The sequence below is a fragment of the Pristiophorus japonicus genome, chromosome 11, assembly GCF_044704955.1.
Source record: "Pristiophorus japonicus isolate sPriJap1 chromosome 11, sPriJap1.hap1, whole genome shotgun sequence".
Taxonomy (NCBI): Eukaryota; Metazoa; Chordata; class Chondrichthyes; family Pristiophoridae; genus Pristiophorus; species Pristiophorus japonicus.
The window spans coordinates 119,703,226-119,721,441 of record NC_091987.1 but is presented as its reverse complement, the minus strand read 5'-3'; the positions used below and the strand labels follow the sequence as shown (position 1 = coordinate 119,721,441).

Here is an 18,216-nt window from a genome sequence, read left to right as displayed (position 1 = left end):
GGGGGGAAAGAGGGGAGGGAGGGAGAGGGGGGAGAAAGAAAGAGGGAGGGGGGAGAAAGAGGGGGGGAGAAAGAGGGAGAGAGAGGGAGGGAGAGAGGGAGGGAGGGAGGCGGGGGGAGAGGGAGGGAGGGAGGCGGGGGGGGAAGAGGTCAGGTCGGATCCAGTCCGGGAGCGGGAGTTGGGTCGGGTCCAGTCGGGGAGCAGGAACAGGAGCGTGGGTCGGGTCCAGTCGCGGGGGCGGAGCGGAAACAGGAGCGCGGGTCGGGTCGGGTCCTGTCGGGGGGCGGGGAGCGGGAACAGGAGCGCGGGTCGGGTCCAGTCGTGGGGGCGGGGAGCGGGAACAGGAGCGCGGGTCGGGTCCAGTCGGGGGGGGCGCGGAGCGGGAACAGGAGCGCGGGTCGGGTCCAGTCGTGGGGGGGCGGAGCAGGAACAGGAACGCGGGTCGGTGCGGGTCCAGGCGGGGAGCGGGAACAGGAGCGCGGGTCGGGTCGGGTCGGGTCAGTCGGGGCGGGGAGGGGGGGGGAGCGGGTGTCGGGTCTGGTCCGGAGGCAGGGGGGAGCGGGTGTCGGGTCTCATCGGCGTGGTGGGGGGAAGCAGGAGCTGGCCGTGGGAGGAGCCTTATTCACGCAGCCCCAGTGAGGCCATTCAGCCAGGGCTTGGGGCTGCGTGCTTCGGGCCCCTCCCACACAGTTCGGCGCCTGGAGCTACTGTACTTGCGTGCCCACTGTAGCGCGCATGTGCAGAGGTCCCGGCACTGTTTTCAGCGCAGGGACCTGGCTCCGCCCCCCCCCCCCATCCCCATAGCTCGTGCTGGCTGCTCCGAGGGCCAGAGGACCTGCAGGTAGGTGGAGAATACCGAGGATTTTTTTAGGCGCACTTTGTGGCGTGAAAAACGGGCGTCCAGGTCGGGACTGCGCCTTTCTAAGCGCGTGTGGAAACTTGGGCCCAATGATTCAACATTTTGTTCATTAGAGCCAATATCGTCTCTCACAACTGCCCTGATAACATCCTTTATTAACAGAGCTACCCCACCTCCTTTCCCTTTTTGTCTATCTTTCCGAATTGTCAGATACCCCTGTATGTTTAATTCCCAGTCTTGGCCACCCTGCAACCACGTTTCTGTAATGGCCACCAAATCATACCCATTTGTAATGATTTGTGCCATCAACTCATTTACTTTGTTTCGAATGCTGCATGCGTTTAGGTAAAGTGTTTTAATACTAGTTATTAAACCATGATTTTTAGTTTTGACCCCTCCTGCAGCCCCTTTATATTCATACATATTGTCCCTTCCTATCACCTTGTGGTTTACACTTACCCCAGTGCTACTCTGCTCTGTTGCCTCCTGCCTTTTGCATCCTTTCTTGGGGTTCTGTTCATCTGAGCTCTCACCCACTCTAACTAGCTCAGAGCCCTCTCCTGGGTTCCCATCCCTCTGCCAAGCTAGTTTAAAGCCCTCCCAACCGCACTATCAAAACTACCCGCGAGAACATTGGTCCCGTCTCTGTTGAGGTGTAACCTGTCCGACTTGTACAGGTCCCACCTACCCCAGAAGCGGTCCCAATTGTTCAGGAAACTAAAGCCCTCCTTCCTACACCAATGCCCCAGCCACGTAGTTATCTGACTAGCCTTCCTATTTCAACCCTCACTAGTACTTGGCACTGGCAGTAATCCCGGGATTACCACCTTTGAGGTCCTGGCTTTCAATCTTACTCCTAGCTCCCTAAACTCAGCTTTCAGGACCTCACCCCTCTTTCTACCTATGTTGTTGGTACCAATGTGGACCACAACCACTGGCTGTTCCCCTTCCCTCCCCAGAATGCCCTGCAGTCGCTCAGTGACATCATTGGCCCTTGCACCAGGGAGACAACACACCATCTTGATGTCACTTTTGCTGCCTATCTGCTCCCCTAACTATTGAATCTCCTATCACTATAGCCCTTCCCGTCTTCTTCCTCCCCCCCTATGCAGCTGAGCCACCCACGGTGCTGTGGACTTGGCCCTGGCTGCACTCCCCAGAGGCATCACCACCCTCGCCAGTAGTCAGAATAGAGTACCGGTTGGAGAGCGGGATAGCCTTAGGGGACTCCTGCACTACCTGCCTCGCCATACTCTTGTGTGCAACGGTCACCCATTCCCTATCCTCCTGTACCCTTTTAATCTGTGGGGTGACCAACGCCTGAAACGAGCTATCCACATACCTCTCGTTCTCTCGGATGCTACTCAGTGCCTCCAGTCCTCGCTCAAGCTCCAAGACTCGGCGCTCGAGTTGGAGGAGCTGGAGAAACTTCCTGCACATGTGGTCATCCCCGTTGCGGGAAGCATCCAAGAATTCCCACATGGCACAGGTGTTGCATTCCGTTTGAACAAGCTGCCCTGCCATCCCACTAGTTACCATTAAATTACCCAGCAAAAACACTGACTCCCATTACACACTCTAAACAGCTATTTAGTAATTTATCCTTTTATCTATTAGAACACAAAATCAAAGAGATATACTCATGAGCCGATCAGCCAACCACTTACCAGCTTGGCTGTGATGTCACTTTTTGATTTCTTGTCCCTCCTCCCCGCACTGCTCGCTCACCGACTGCCACTGGGCCTTTGTAGGCCGCTGATCCCCGACTGCCGCTGGGCCTTTGTAGGCCGCTGACCTCGGACTGCTGCTGACGCTGCTCCTCCCCGCACTCTGACGTCACATCTCGATTTCTCACCCCTCTATCTTTGTCTACAGCTGGTTGGGCTGGTCTCTGGGCCTCCGTCTCCTACTCTTGCACTCCTTATCAGCTGCTCTAGTGTCAGCACTGATAGGAAAAACAAGACAAAACAGCACCTCCCACCCCCGCTTGCCCGAACTCACCCACTTACCAAACTCACAAATGCCACTCTATGCTGCTGCACTCTGTGATCTGCACGAGCTGCCTCTTTTTAAACTGTATCTAGGTCAGATGACTCACTACTGGTCAATCGTTTACAGAACTGGTTTTAACTAGCTGCTAATTGCCTCCTACTGGAGAGTTACCTTGTTTTTCTCTGCCTAAACCTGAAAGAATCCCAACTATTTAACTTTTCCCCTTTAAATTAAACTGCTACTTACTTAGAAGCTACTGGCAATTGGCACTAAAAATTTACTCCAGCCTCCAAATGGTTTAAAGAGAATAACCCTTAAAACTCACCCACTTACCAAACTCACAAATGCCACTCTATGCTGCTGCACTCTGTTTCTATGTTTCTATAAGTACATTGTCTACAATATTAATCGGCATTACCTTTCTCTCAACTATTATGCTTAAAATCTTTTTTCCATAATGTGCCAATACCTTAGAATCACTGCTCATGCCTTGACAGCTTTTACTTTTACAGTATATTATCCATAATTATAAGTACACAGCAACATAAGAAAGCATAAAGTGTGAGCATTCCATTCAAACCATTAAATCCATTCTTTCCATGGGCCATGAACTCTATCATGGATTCTCCATAAAGTATTTAACCTCCTTAGAAGAGTATTGCAAAGTTACTTGTTGCATCCTGAAGATAAATCAAGCAGCATTCCATCAAGTCTAACTAACCTTACATCCTTGATCAATTTTCTCTTCATGTACATACTTGATAAATTTGCATTACATGACATGATCAAATAAGTGTCATTAAATAAAATCCAGAAGTGACAGGCTCAAGAACATGTGATGTCCATTACCCTGACAGTACCATCTCAGGTCTGACTCAATCATCTCAAGCAGTTCCATTGGATCTCTTCTATGACCAAGTCCTACAGAGTAGATAGAAACATAGAAAATAGGTGCAGGAGCAGGCCATTCAGCCCCTCCAGCCTGCACCGCCATTCAATGAGTTCATGGCTGAACATGAAACTTCAGTACCCCTTTCCTGCTTTCTCGCCATAACCCTTGATCCCCCGAGTAGTAAGGACTTCATCTAACTCCCTTTTGAATATATTTAGTGAATTGGCCTCAACTACTTTCTGTGGTAGAGAATTCCACAGGTTCACCACTCTCTGGGTGAAGAAGTTTCTCCTCATCTCGGTCGTAAATGGCTTACCCCTTATCCTCAGACTGTGACCCCTGGTTCTGGACTTCCCCAACATTGGGAACATTCTTTCTGCATCTAACCTGTCTAAACCCGTCAGAATTTTAAACGTTTCTATGAGGTCCCCTCTCATTCTTCTGAACTCCAGTGAATACAAGCCCAGTTGATCCAATCTTTCTTGATAGGTCAGTCCCGCCATCCCGGGAATCAGTCTGGTGAACCTTCGCTGCACTCCCTCAATAGCAAGAATGTCCTTCCTCAAGTTAGGAGACCAAAACTGTACACAATACTCCAGGTGTGGCCTCACCAAGGCCCTGTACAACTGTAGTAACAGCTCCCTGCCCCTGTATTCAAATCCCCTCGCTATGAAGGCCAACATGCCATTTGCTTTCTTAACCGCCTGCTGTACCTGCATGCTAACCTTCAATGACTGATGTACCATGACACCCAGGTCTCGTTGCACCTTCCCTTTTCCTAATCTGTCACCATTCAGATAATAGTCTGTCTCTCTGTTTTTACAACCAAAGTGGATAACCTCACATTTATCCACATTATACTTCATCTGCCATGCATTTGCCCACTCACCTAACCTATCCAAGTCACTCTGCAGCCTCATAGCATCCTCCTCGCAGCTCACACTGCCACCCAACTTAGTATCATCCGCAAATTTGGAGATACTGCATTTAATCCCCTCGTCTAAATCATTAATGTACAATGTAAACAGCTGGGGCCCCAGCACAGAACCTTGCGGCACTCCACTAGTCACTGCCTGCCATTCTGAAAACTACCCATTTACTCCTACTCTTTGCTTCCTGTCTGACAACCAGTTCTCAATCCACGTCAGCACACTACCCCCAATCCCATGTGCTTTAACTTTGCACATTAATCTCTTGTGTGGGACCTTGTCGAAAGCCTTCTGAAAGTCCAAATATACCCCATCAACTGGTTCTCCTTTATCCACTTTACTGGAAACATCCTCAAAAAATTCCAGAAGATTTGTCAAGCATGATTTCCCTTTCACAAATCCATGCTGACTTGGACCTATCATGTCACCATTTTCCAGATGCACTGCTATGACATCCTTAATAATTGATTCCATCATTTTACCCACTACTGAGGTCAGGCTGTCCGGTCTATAATTCCCTGTTTTCTCTCTCCCTCCTTTTTTAAAAAGTGGGGTTACATTGGCTACCCTCCACTCCATAGGAACTGATCCAGAGTCAATGGAATGTTGGAAAATGACTGTCAATGCATCCGCTATTTCCAAGGCCACCTCCTTAAGTACTCTAGGATGCAGTCCATCAGGCCCTGGGGATTTATCGGCCTTCAATCCCATCAATTTCCCCAACACAATTTCCCGACTAATAAAGATTTCCCTCAGTACCCCCTCCTTACTAGACCCTCTGACCCCTTTTATATCCGGAAGGTTGTTTGTATCCTCCTTAGTGAATACCGAACCAAAGTACTTGTTCAATTGGTCTGCCATTTCTTTGTTCCCCGTTATGACTTCCCCTGATTCTGACTGCAGGGGACCTACGTTTGTCTTCACCAACCTTTTTCTCTTTACATACCTATAGAAACTTTTGCAATCCGCCTTAATGTTCCCTGCAAGCTTCTTCTCGTACTCCATTTTCCCTGCCCTAATCAAACCCTTTGTCCTCCTCTGCTGAGTTCTAAATTTCTCCCAGTCCCCAGGTTCGCTGCTATTTCTGGCCAATTTGTATGCCACTTTCTTGGCTTTAATACTATCCCTGATTTCCCTAGATAGCCACGGTTGAGCCACCTTCCCTTTTTTATTTTTACGCCAGACAGGAATGTACAATTGTTGTAATTCATCCATGCGGTCTCTAAATGTCTGCCATTGCCCATCCACAGTCAACCCCGTAAGTATCATTCACCAATCTATCCTAGCCAATTCACGCCTCATACCTTCAAAGTTACCCTTCTTTAAGTTCTGGACCATGGTCTCTGAAATTATTGTTTCATTCTCCATCCTAATGCAGAATTCCACCATATTATGGTCACTCTTCCCCAAGGGGCCTCGCACAATGAGATTGCTAATTAATCCTCTCTCATTACACAACACCCAGTCTAAGATGGCCTCCCCCCTAGTTGGTTCCTCAACATATTGGTCTAGAAAACCATCCCTTATGCACTCCAGGAAATCCTCCTCCACCGTATTGCTTCCAGTTTGGCTAGCCCAATCTATGTGCATATTAAAGTCACCCATTATAACTGCTACACCTTTATTGCATGCACCCCTAATTTCCTGTTTGATGCCCTCCCCAACATCCCTATTACTGTTTGGAGGTCTGTACACAACTCCTACTAACGTTTTTTGCCCTTTGGTGTTCTGCAGCTCTACCCATATAGATTCCACATCATCCAAGCTAATGTCTTTCCTAACTATTGCATTAATCTCCTCTTTAACCAGCAATGCTACCCCACCTCCTTTTCCTTTTATTCTATCCTTCCTGAATGTTGAATACCCCTGAATGTTGAGTTCCCAGCCCTGATCATCCTGGAGCCACGTCTCCGTAATCCCAATCACATCATATTTGTTAACATCTATTTGCACAATTAATTCATCCACCTTATTGCGGATACTCCTTGCATTAAGACACAAAGCCTTCAGGCTTGTTTTATTAACACCCTTTGTCCTTTTAGAATTTTGCTGTACAGTGGCCCTTTTTGTTCTTTGCCTTGGGTTTCTCTGCCCGCCACTTTTCCTCATCTCCTTTCTGTCTTTTGCTTTTGTCTCCTTTTTGTTTCCCTCTGTCTCCCTGCATTGGTTCCCATCCCCCTGCCATATTAGTTTAAATCCTCCCCAACAGCACTAGCAAACACTCCCCCTAGGACATTGGTTCCGGTCCTGCCCAGGTGCAGACCGTCCGGTTTGTACTGGTCCCACCTCCCCCAGAACCGGTCCCAATGCCCCAGGAATTTGAATCCCTCCCTGCTGCACCACTGCTCAAGCCACGTATTCATCTGCACTTTCCTGCGATTCCTACTCTGACTATCACGTGGCACTGGTAGCAATCCCGAGATTACTACTTTTGAGGTCCTACTTTTTAATTTAGCTCCTAGCTCCTTAAATTCGTTTCGTAGGACCTCATCCCTTTTTTTACCTATGTCGTTGGTACCAATGTGCACCACGACAACTGGCTGTTCTCCCTCCCATTTCAGAATGTCCTGCACCCGCTCCGAGACATCCTTGACCCTTGCACCAGGGAGGCAACATACCATCCTGGAGTCTCGGTTGCGGCCGCAGAAACGCCTATCTATTCCCCTCACAATTGAATCCCCTATCACTATCGCTCTCCCACTCTTTTTCTTGCCCTCCTGTGCAGCAGAGCCAGCCACGGTGCCATGAACTTGGCTGCTGCTGCCCTCCCCTGATGAGTCATTCCCCTCAACAGTACCCAAAGCGGTGTATCTGTTTTGCAGGGGGATGACCACAGGGGACCCCTGCACTACCTTCCTTGCACTACTCTTCCTGCTGGTCTTCCATTCCCTATCTGGCTGTGGACCCTTTCCCTGCGGTAAGACCAACTCACTACACGTGATACTCACGTCATTCTCAGCATCGTGGATGCTCCAGAGTAAATCCACCCTCAGCTCCAATTCCGTAACGCGGACCGTCAGGAGCCGGAGGTGGACACACTTCCCGCACACGTAGTCGTCAGGGACACCGGAAGTGTCCCTGAGTTCCCACATGGTACAGGAGGAGCATAACACCCGACCGAGCTCTCCTGCCATGTCTTAACCCTTAGATACACTTAAACTGGTAATAACAATGTTAAAAGTTACTGACCAATATAAGAAGAAAAAGAAAAACTGCTCACCAATCACCAGCCAATCACTTACCCCCTGGGCTGTGACATCACCTTTGTATCTTTGCCTTCTCCCTGTAGCTGCACCGGTACGCCTCTCGCCGACCCCGGACTCGCGCTGCTCCGAGCTCCCGCCTCCTCGACTGACTGCTCGACTCCCGCTGGCCTTTATAGGCCTCTCGCCGACCCCGGACTCGCGCTGCTCCGAGCTCCCGCCTCCTCGACTGACTGCTCGAACTGCTCGACTCCCGCTGGCCTTTATAGGCCTCTCGCCTATAACCTCAAACGCCTCTTCATCACAAAATGCCTCCACCACCTTCTCCCCTCTAAATCCCTCATCCTAACCTCTGTGAGGAACTCATGGGCTTCGTTGAAGCAATCTATGTAGATGCCACAGCCTTCCCCGCCTCCCCTTCTCTCCCAACCCACTCCTCCCACCTCTCCCCAAAACATCCCCCACGCCACCTACACTCAGCACCTTCTTCCCATCTCCATCCAACCATCATCAACCACAACTCTTCATGAAATCCATCGCCTGCTCCCCCTCCTAAACTCAGCTCACTTTTTTCCCAATTTTCCATGCCTCATGCTCATCAATATCTTCAACCTCTCCCTAGCCTATGGTATTTTTGTCACATCCCTCAAAACCATTAGTATTATCTCCCTCATTAATACCCCAACAACAGTATCACAACCAGCCCCTTCTAATCAAATGTCCGAAGCACACGCCAATCTCCATGTTCACCTCTCCACCCTATCTGAATCGTTTGAATTGAAGATTCTACAAATCCCCTGGGGGGGACAGATGCACCAATGTTAGCATCCTCGACCAGGGCAACATCCCCAGCATTGAAGCACTGACCATAAGCAGGAGTCCCCATTATTATGAATGAGAAACCCCCGCCCCCCCCAACACACAAAACGCTAAAATAGAAAAAAATACACCACATATTTTTATTAATTTAAATTAAAGTTATTTATGTATTATAAAAAATATATATTTTTCCAATTAAAAAAAAAACGTTTATGTAATTATGGTTTAAAATAAACTTACGTAGTGGGGAGGGTTTTTAAAAATAACATTTGTTTTTTTATTTAATAATGTTTTTGTGTATTTTAAAACTCTTCGGCTTGTAAAAGTAGACTATGCGCCTGCTTTTATCAGGCGCAAGAGTTTTCAGTACATCCGCTGGGCAAGATATGGGTAAATACCGCAATCTTGCCCATGCAAATCTCCTGGATGTGGAGATCCGTTGGGCAGGGCAGATGGGAAAAGCCGGTTTTCAATGCATGCGCATTGTGCGCTGAAAGCCAGCTTTTGCGATGCCTTCCCGGGTCCGTACACACTCCGTACGGTCCCAAAGAGGCAGAAATTTCTGGGCCATTAACTCTGTTTCTCTCTCCACAGATGCAACCTGCCTGACCTGCTGAGTATTTCCAGCATTTTCTGTGGTGGCACTGGGTCAGCCACTCTCTCAAGGTCGGTGCAAAACAGTCGTTAGTTTTGCTGGAAGGTCATCGACCCGAAACGTAAAGCTGAGCTTCCTTTCCCTTGTTCGGGCCCTCGGGTGCTGCTCACCTGAGCTGTTAAGCACGAGGTGAGCGGGACTGGTTGTCCGTTCCGAGCCTCAGCAGCGCCGCCTGTGGCCACACTGGGAAAGGCGCATGCGCAGGCGGTGCCGGGCAGCGCCTTCCGCTCAGCGCGCGGCGTGGGGTGGGGGTTCCAGGTGCTTCCGTGCTGCGCTGCGTCACCAGTAGCTGACGATGTTTCGAGCGGTCGGCAGTTGGCTGGGCCTGGAGGAGGCGACAGAGCCGGCCCCTCACCGGCCGGTGGCGGAGGAGGAGCGGCCGGCGGCTGATGGGAGCGGAAGCGGAAGCGGCCAGGATGCGGCGGGCCAAGATGCGGCGGCGGCTCCGGCTCCGGCTCCGGAGATGTTGAGCCAGGCCAAGGGGCTGGGCGGTGAGTCTGAGCCTCCGCTCTTCACTGGGGGGTGGGGTAAGGCGGCCCATCACACACTGAGGCCGCGGCCCCTGGCACAGCCAGCACTGCTCCGGCCGCTTGCCCTCCCGGGACGGTGCAGATCCCGGGTACCTGCGCTCTTTCCCCTTCAACGCAACTTTGTCGGAGGCCTGAGGGTAGATCTCCAATCTCTGGATATTTAAAGGAAAAACAGGAGTAACTCAAAGCAATTTACACGCCCGACAGCACCCAGTGTACAACATGGATAGCGATAGTCATAACTACAGTGCAGATGATGCCAGCCGTGCCTCTGAGTTTCTCAGAAGGTTGTGGGTTCAAGTCCCACTCCAGAGACTTGAGCACAATCTAGGCTGACACTCCAGTGGAGTGCTGCCGTCTTTCGATGAGACGTTAAACCAAGGTGCCAACTGCCCCTGAGGGTTGCCGACTTTAGTTTGACATCTTTGCGGAAGTCTGACGTGATATTCAGTCACATGACATCTACCTGCAGTTTGCAAATATTGTTATTGCATTATTGCTCAATGGTAGATGATGCATTTGCCAATTAGGAATTGAAGATTAATCTCCAGCAACCTACCTGTTGAGCTCACCCTCTTGAATTTCAACTCCTTCAGCTTAGAAACCAACTACATTTTGATGTTTCTGAGCACGCTACTTTACTTGATGGACACTTGCAAATACTTATCACCTATTGAATTAAGAAATTTTCACTGCTGTATTTTAAGTTTACTTTTAATTAAAATGTTGCATGTAATCCTGTGTTGGAGTGTCAACAGGTTGGCACCTCATTTTATGCTGCTCATGATATGCTATTCTATACTCCTCATTGAACCAGGGTTGGCCCCCTGGCTTGATGGTAATGGTAGAGTGAGGAATATGCTGGCCCATGAGGTTATGGATTATGGTGGAATATTATTCTGCTGATGGCCCACTTTTGAGCTGCTAGAACTGTTCTGAATCAATCCCATTTAGCACGGTGGTAGTACCACAGAACACAATGGAAGTTGTCCTCAGTGTGAAGATGGGTCTTTGTTTCCACAAGGACTGTGCAATGGTCATGCCTACCAATACTGTCATGGACAGATGCATCTGCGATTGGTGAGAGTGAGGTCAAGTAGGTTCTTTCCTTGTGTTGGTTCTCTCGCCAGCTATCACAGGTCCAGTCTAGCAGCTATGTCCTTTAGCGTTCGGACAGTAGTGGTGCGACTGAGCCACTCTTGGTGATGGACATTGAAGCCTCCCACCCAGAGTACATTCTGTGCCCTTGCTACTCCTCAGTGCTTCTTCCAAGTAATGTTCAACATTGTGGAGTACTGATACATGAGCTGATGGAGGGCAGTTGGTAGTAATGAGCAGGTGCTTTCCTTGCCCATGTTTGACCTGATGCCGTGAGGCTTCATGGGATCCGGAATCAATGTTGAGGACTCCCAGGGCCACTCCCTCCCAACTGTATACCACTGCCACCTCTGGTGAGTATGGCCTGCCGGTGGACAGGACATACCCAGGGATGGTGATGGAGGACTCTGCGATGTTGGCTGAAATGTATGATTGTATGAGTATGACTATGTCAGGCTGTTGCTTGACTAGTCTGTGGGACAGCTCTCTCAATCTTGGCACATGTTCAAGACTGGTTGAGCCTGATTGAGTGGCTTGGGAAGGGGATGCAGTCAGTGGCAAGGGAATCCAACAGATTGGATAGAATTGGATGGTGGAACAACTTTACAGCGGTGATATGTGCCTTGAAAATCTTTACAAAAAATATGATAACTGCAGTGCTATTGTGACTTTACAGCAGCACCAAATTGTTTTGTTTTCTGATTGATTTATTTTTAGCCCTTTTTTGACTTCACCTAGGTTATAAACAGTCCGTTTCAACCTGAGATAATAACCAGAGAGAGGAATGGAATAAATAATGAAAGCAAATTTTGGTACAATTGTGTGTTGTCATTTTTTTTTTGTCAGACTCCCCCAAGTAAATCCCCTTTAGAATGAAAATGCAATTACCAGACGGATCTGATTTATTTTATATACATGCATGTTTAAGATAGACGCTATTAGATTTTGAATTAAAATACAGTATGATACAGACCATTGAAACTTGTGAATTGGAGCTGACCTATAACACCAGCAATTTAATCACCTTATTTACAAAAACAATCCTACAAGTCCAACCCCATGAGAGGAATGAAGTCAGGCAGTAAATAGGTAGCATTCCTTCATTTAGATTGATGGGCTTTATTGGTCCACTAATGTTTATTGAACCATTTGAGGTTTCTTTTGTAACTTTCCATCAGCACAATGGTTTAATTGGCAGATGTGCTGAGAGGCAGTGGTTTCAGGACTTCGAGAGATGCAGATTAGTTTGAGTTTTCACCCCAGGGATAAGAGAGCAAACAGCTACAGTTAAGAACATTATCTGGTGTCTCCCAGATTTGGTTTTGTTTACAGATAAACTTATTAGATGAAAAACTTTCCTATACAACTGTAATGTTTAATGACTATTATACATATGTTGCTTTGTAGAATCTCTTGCATCATAGATGTCTTGTCCTCATTTGGTATATGAGTTGTATTCCTGTAGAATCTACTTTTAAAATAAAATAATAAAGCCTGACTTCAGGGACTAAGGTATGTGGAATGTTTCATTGAAGGTCTCAATCCAAAAACAGAAAACAAGCAGATACTACTACACACCCCTTTAATTACTTGAGAGGTTTAAGTTAACTTTGGCAGTTGTGTCATCACTGGTTATACACCTGACATTTTCTTTTCTTTTCTTGCTCAGATTATCTGTTCAGTTTTGCCACTGCTGCTACCAAAAAGATATCTGAATCAGTGGTTGAGACTGCACAGACTATTAAGAAATCTGTAGAAGAAGGCAATATTGATGGTGTGATTGACAAGGTTTGTATTTTTCCACAGAGAAACATTGGATTACATTTCCTAAATGTGCAAATGACATAATAAATGTTATGTTCCAAAAGGACGTTGATGCGCCACTACCATGTGGGAGTGGGTTGAGGGAATGAAAGAAGATTTTTCCAAGTTGTTTATAGTTTGTTCTCTTTCCCCTCTCTCCAACTCTAGCAGTGGTGTTAAAGCTCTTGCTCTCCTCCTCTCCCTCAAGTTGTTGATTCAGTAGGCCCCTTCCTCCTCTCCTGGAAACTCAGTTTGCAGGCAGACAGTTGCAGGATCTCCTTCCTCCACAAGCTCCAAGTGAATAAGCCATGCCCACAACAGCTCAACACCTATTTTGTTGAAGACAATAAACAAGTGAGGGCACCAAAATAACCAGAAACTGCTGGCAACCAGGATTGAACCAGGGACCTTTAGGTCTTCAGTCTAATGTTCTCCCAACTGAGCTATTTCAGCATGACATGAAAGCAGGTGTTTATCAATTATGGAGCTCTTATGCCCATGAAGTCCAGTAATTCAAAGATGTAGGGGTAGAGTTTCCACATTGGGTGCAATCGGGAAATTGGGCGCGAATAGCACTGGTTAGATTACAATTCAAGTTTCGGCTAAAATTTATTTGCATAATCACACGTAAAATCTTCCATGAACCAGCACAATCAGTGTAATAGAACGTAATATTTTGTTTCCTTTGCATTAAAAAATATTCCTTGTATTTAAGAGTGGTAACCTGGTGCACTTTTACTAATAGAGCTGTAAATGGATTTATCACAAAAATAAGCATTTTTAACAAGGGTGTCCAATCCTCCACCTGTGAGTAACCTAACTTTAAATAGGACTTTTTAAAAGAACTGTACTGAACTAATTTACTAGTTTCATCAGTGGAAACGTTATTTCGTTCTGGGGGCATGGCCAGTTTTGAGAGCGGGGCAAGCTTCGGTGGAATAATTTTTAAACCAGTGTTAAGGGTTGTAGAAACTCGATTTACGCTAATGTTTCCATGAAAATTGCGCCAGTTTGGTCGATTTCACCTGGATTACAAAACTAGCAGAATCTCTACCCTATAATATTTTCTGCATAATAAACGCACTAGACGTATTTTCCTTTTGAACACCCATATACATTTCAAAAAACCTACACGCCCACTGATCTAAAAATAGAGTATAATTTTAAATTAACCTAAAACTCTATGTAAAAGAACAGTAACTTATATCAGAGAGTAGTTTCATGGCTGCGGCTGTATCTGTATTCAAATTATGGTTGTGGCTCAGACTTCACCCTGAGTTTATCATCAGAGAAATCTTAATTGTAGCTTTGCAATCAGTTGCTGGTATCGAATATTGATCAAAAATTATTTTCTCAAGATAAAAAATGGCAATAAAATAAAACCATTTGCTGCCATTATTTTTTTTTAAATGTTCTTTTTAGTTTGCTAACACCAGTCAATTATGCAGCACATTAACTGCAGTTTCTGTACATGAAGGTGAATTTTCTTTGTGCTGTGGAGTGAATTTGAGTCAGCTAATAAGTATGCTCAGTTCAAAAGTTTGCCGTTAAGTGTGGGTGTAAGCAAATTATTTTTCCACCTTTTAGACTATCATTGGAGATTTCAATAAGGAACAAGACAAGTTTGTACAAGAAAAGCTGATAAAGAAAACAGGTACTGCCTACATTTTTCGTACTATGGAATTGTGTATGTGTACAAGTATGTGTATGAGTGCATGCTTTCGAATAGCTAAGCATTAACTAATATTTAATTTCTTTTCGATGGTCTCTCTAAAATCTACATACCTCCGAGATACAATGGAATTTCTCCTTATTTGATTACATTTGACCAAAATCATCATGACATCCTTACACAAATAGTGAAAAATCAGCAACATACACTACAATAACATTTATTTTCCATTGTCCACTGCTTTTCTTCAGACAGATAATTTTATGTGCTGTGTTCTTTGTGTAGTTATACTAATTCACTATTATATTTACTGTTGAATTGGATTTACTATTGGATTCCAATAGTGCTTAATACAAAAATAAATGTATGTCCTTTCCTACCAGGTTGAAAAATCTTTGTAAAATCTTGGCATTGAAAATAAAATTGATCTGTGAAAAGAGAAACATGAATTTTAGGATATACTAGCTGATCAACCATAGACTTGCTTATACTAAGTAGAGAATATGTTGTTTTATAAAACAATAATAGTTACATTTGCTATTTAATGCAATGTTGCAATATACATCAGAGCCACTGATTTATAGTGGAGAAGCACTATTGGCACGAATCCATGAACTAATTTCTCTTATTTGGAAGGAGGAGAGCATGCCAGGGGATCTCCAAAACGCTGTAATCATGACCATCTTCAAGAAAGGTGACAAGTCAAATTGCGGTACTTAGAGAGGAGTTTTCCTGCTGTCTGCCACAGGGAAAGTCATCGTAAGAATCCCCCTCAACCGTCTTCTCCCAGTGGCTGAAGAGCTCCTCCCAGAGTCGCAAGACAGATTCCGCCCACTAAAGGGCACAATGGACATGATCTTCACCCACCATCAAATTCAAGAAAAATGCAGGGAGCAGCACCACCCTCTGTATATGCCCTTCTTTGACCTCACAAAGGTCTTTGACACTGTCAACCGGAAGGGATTATGGAGTATCTTCAAATTCGGCTGCCCTCAAAAGTTCAAAACAATCCGCCGCCTGCTCCACGATGACATGCAAGGCGTGATCCTGACCAACGGATCCACCACGGATCCAATACTCGTGCGTACTGGGGTCAAGCAAGGCTGTGTCATCGCACCAAAGCTCCTCTTGATCTTCCTTGCTGCAGTGCTCCATCTCGCCCTCAATAAGCTCCCTGTTGGAGTGGAGCTAATCCATAGAACAAACGGGAAACTGTTCAACCTCCGTCGCTTCCAGTCCAGATCCAAGTTCATTCCATCCTCTGTCATTGAATTATAGTATGTAGACGACGCTTGCATTTGCGCACACTCGCTGGTCGAACTCCAAACCATCGTCGACACCTTCACCGAAGCATACGAGAGCATGGGCCTTACACTAAACATCCTCTGCCAACCTGTCCCCGCCACACAGTACTGCCCCCTGCCCCCCACCCCCCCCGATTATCAAAATTCATGACGAGGCCTTGGACAACGTGGACCACTTTCCATACCTCCGGAGTCTACTGTCAACAAGGGCAGACGTCAATGACTAAGTTCAACACCGCCTTCAGTGTGCCAGTGCAGCCTTCGGTTGCCTGAGGAAGAGGGTGTTTGAAGACCAGGACCTCAAATCTAGCACCAAACTCATGGTCTACAGAGCAGTAGTGATATCCGCCCTCCTATATGCTTCAGAGACATGGACTATGTACAGTAGGCACCTCAAAGCACTGGCGAAGTACCACCAAAGCTGCCTCCACAAGATCCTGAAAATCCATTGGCAGGATAGGCGCATCAACATCTGTGTTCTGGCTCAGGCCAACAATCCCCAGCATTAAAACATTGACCACGCTGATCTGCTCCGATGGATGGGCCACATCATCCACATGCCCGATACTGGACTCCCAAAACAAGTGCTCTACTCAGAGCTCCGACACGGAAAGCGAGCCCCAGGTGGGCAAAGGAAATGCCTCGAGGACACCCTCAAAGCCTCCTTGAAATAGTACGACATCCCCACCGACACCTGGGAATCCCTGGCCCAAGACCACTCAAAGTGGAAGAGAAGCATCCGGGAAGGCGCCGAACACTTCGAGTCTCTTCACTGGGAGCATGCGGAAGCCAAGCGGAAGAAGTGCGTGACAACCCAAGAACCCAACCCTTCAACCGCCATCTTCCCCACCTGTGACAGAGACTGTAAGTCCTGCATTGGACTCAGTCACCAGAGAACTCATAGAAACATAGAAATTTACAGCGCAGACGGAGGCCATTCCGGCCCATCGTGTCCGCGCTGGCCAACAAAGAGCCACACGGCCCTTGGTCAGCAGCCCTAAAGGTTACATATACCTATGAACAATGACGGAAAGGCAAAGAGCACCCAGCCCAACCAATCCGCCTCACCACACCTGTGACACCCCTTATACTAAAACATTCTACACTCCACCCCAACCACAGCCATGTGATCCCCTGGGAGAGGCAAAAACCAGATTAAAAACCCAGGCGACTTTAGGGAGAAAAAATCTGGGAAAATTCCTCTCCAACCCATCCAGGCGATCGAAACTAGTCCAGGAGATCACCCTGGCCGTATTCAATTCTCTGCACTACTTACCATTATATCTGCTCCATCCAACAAAAAGTCATCCAGTCTAATCCCAATTACCAGTTCTAGGTCCATAACCCTGCAGGTTACTGCACTTTAAATGCCCATCCAACCATCTCTTAAAAGTGGTGAGGGTGTCTGCATCCACCACTCTTCCATGCAGCGAGTTCCAGATCCCCACAACCCTCTGCGTAAAGAAGCCCCCCCCCCCCCCTCAAATCCCCTCTAAACCTTCCACCAGCCACCTTAAAACTATGTCCCCTCGTAAGACCCCTCCGCCAATGGAAATAGACCCTTACTATCCCACTATGTCCAGACCCCTCAATATTTTGTACCCCTCAATGATGTCTCCTCTCAACCTCCTCTGTTCCAATGAGAACAAACTCAGCCTATCCAATCTGTCCTCATAACTAAGATTCTCCATTCCAGGCAGCATTCTAGTAAATCTCCTCTGCATCCTCTCGAGTGCAATCACGTCCTTCCTATAATACGGCGACCAGAATTGCACGCAATACTCCAGCTATGGCCCAACCAAAGTATTATAATTTAAGCATAATCTCCCTGCTCTTGTATTCTGTGCCCTGGCCAATAAAGGGCAAGCATTCCGTATGCCTTCTTAACCACCTTATCCACCTGGCCTGCTACTTTTCAGGGATCTGTGGACACGCACTCCAAGGTCCCTTCGTTCATCTACACTATTAAGTGGCCTTCCGCTTAATGTGTATACCCTTTCCTTATTACCCCTCCCAAAGTGCATCACCTCACACTTCTCTGAATTAAATTCCATTTGCCCCACTGCTCTGTCCACCTGACCAGTAGATTGATATCCTCCTGACTTTCCTCTTCATTATCAACCACACAGCCAATTTTAGTGTCGTCTGCAAACTTCTTAATCATACTCCCTATATTCAAATCTAATCGTCGATACATGCCACAAAAAGCAAGGGACCCAGTACTGAGCCCTGCAGAACCCCACTGGAAACACCCTTCCAGTCACAAAAACATCCATCAATTATTACCCTTTGCTTCCTACCTCCAAGCCAATTTTGGATCCAGTTTGACACTTTGCCCTGTATCCCATGGGCTTTAACCTTCATGACCAGTCTACCATGTTGGACCTTATCAATAGCTTTGCTAAAGTTCATATATACTACAACGTACGCACTACCCTCATCGACCCTCTTGGTTACCTC

The 18,216-nt window shown here is 46.9% G+C and overlaps 1 protein-coding gene across 1 annotated transcript in view; it reads left to right on the top strand.

Moving 5' to 3' along the window:
* Positions 1-9,580: 9,580 nt before the first annotated feature.
* syap1 (synapse associated protein 1) overlaps positions 9,581-18,216 on the top strand; it is a 30,033-nt gene continuing 21,397 nt past the window's right edge. The window contains exons 1-3 of the mRNA XM_070893949.1: positions 9,581-9,840; positions 12,647-12,765; positions 14,368-14,434. Coding sequence (XP_070750050.1) covers positions 9,645-9,840; positions 12,647-12,765; positions 14,368-14,434 — 382 coding nt within the window. The 5' untranslated portion in view covers positions 9,581-9,644. The remainder of the gene's footprint in view (positions 9,841-12,646; positions 12,766-14,367; positions 14,435-18,216) is intronic.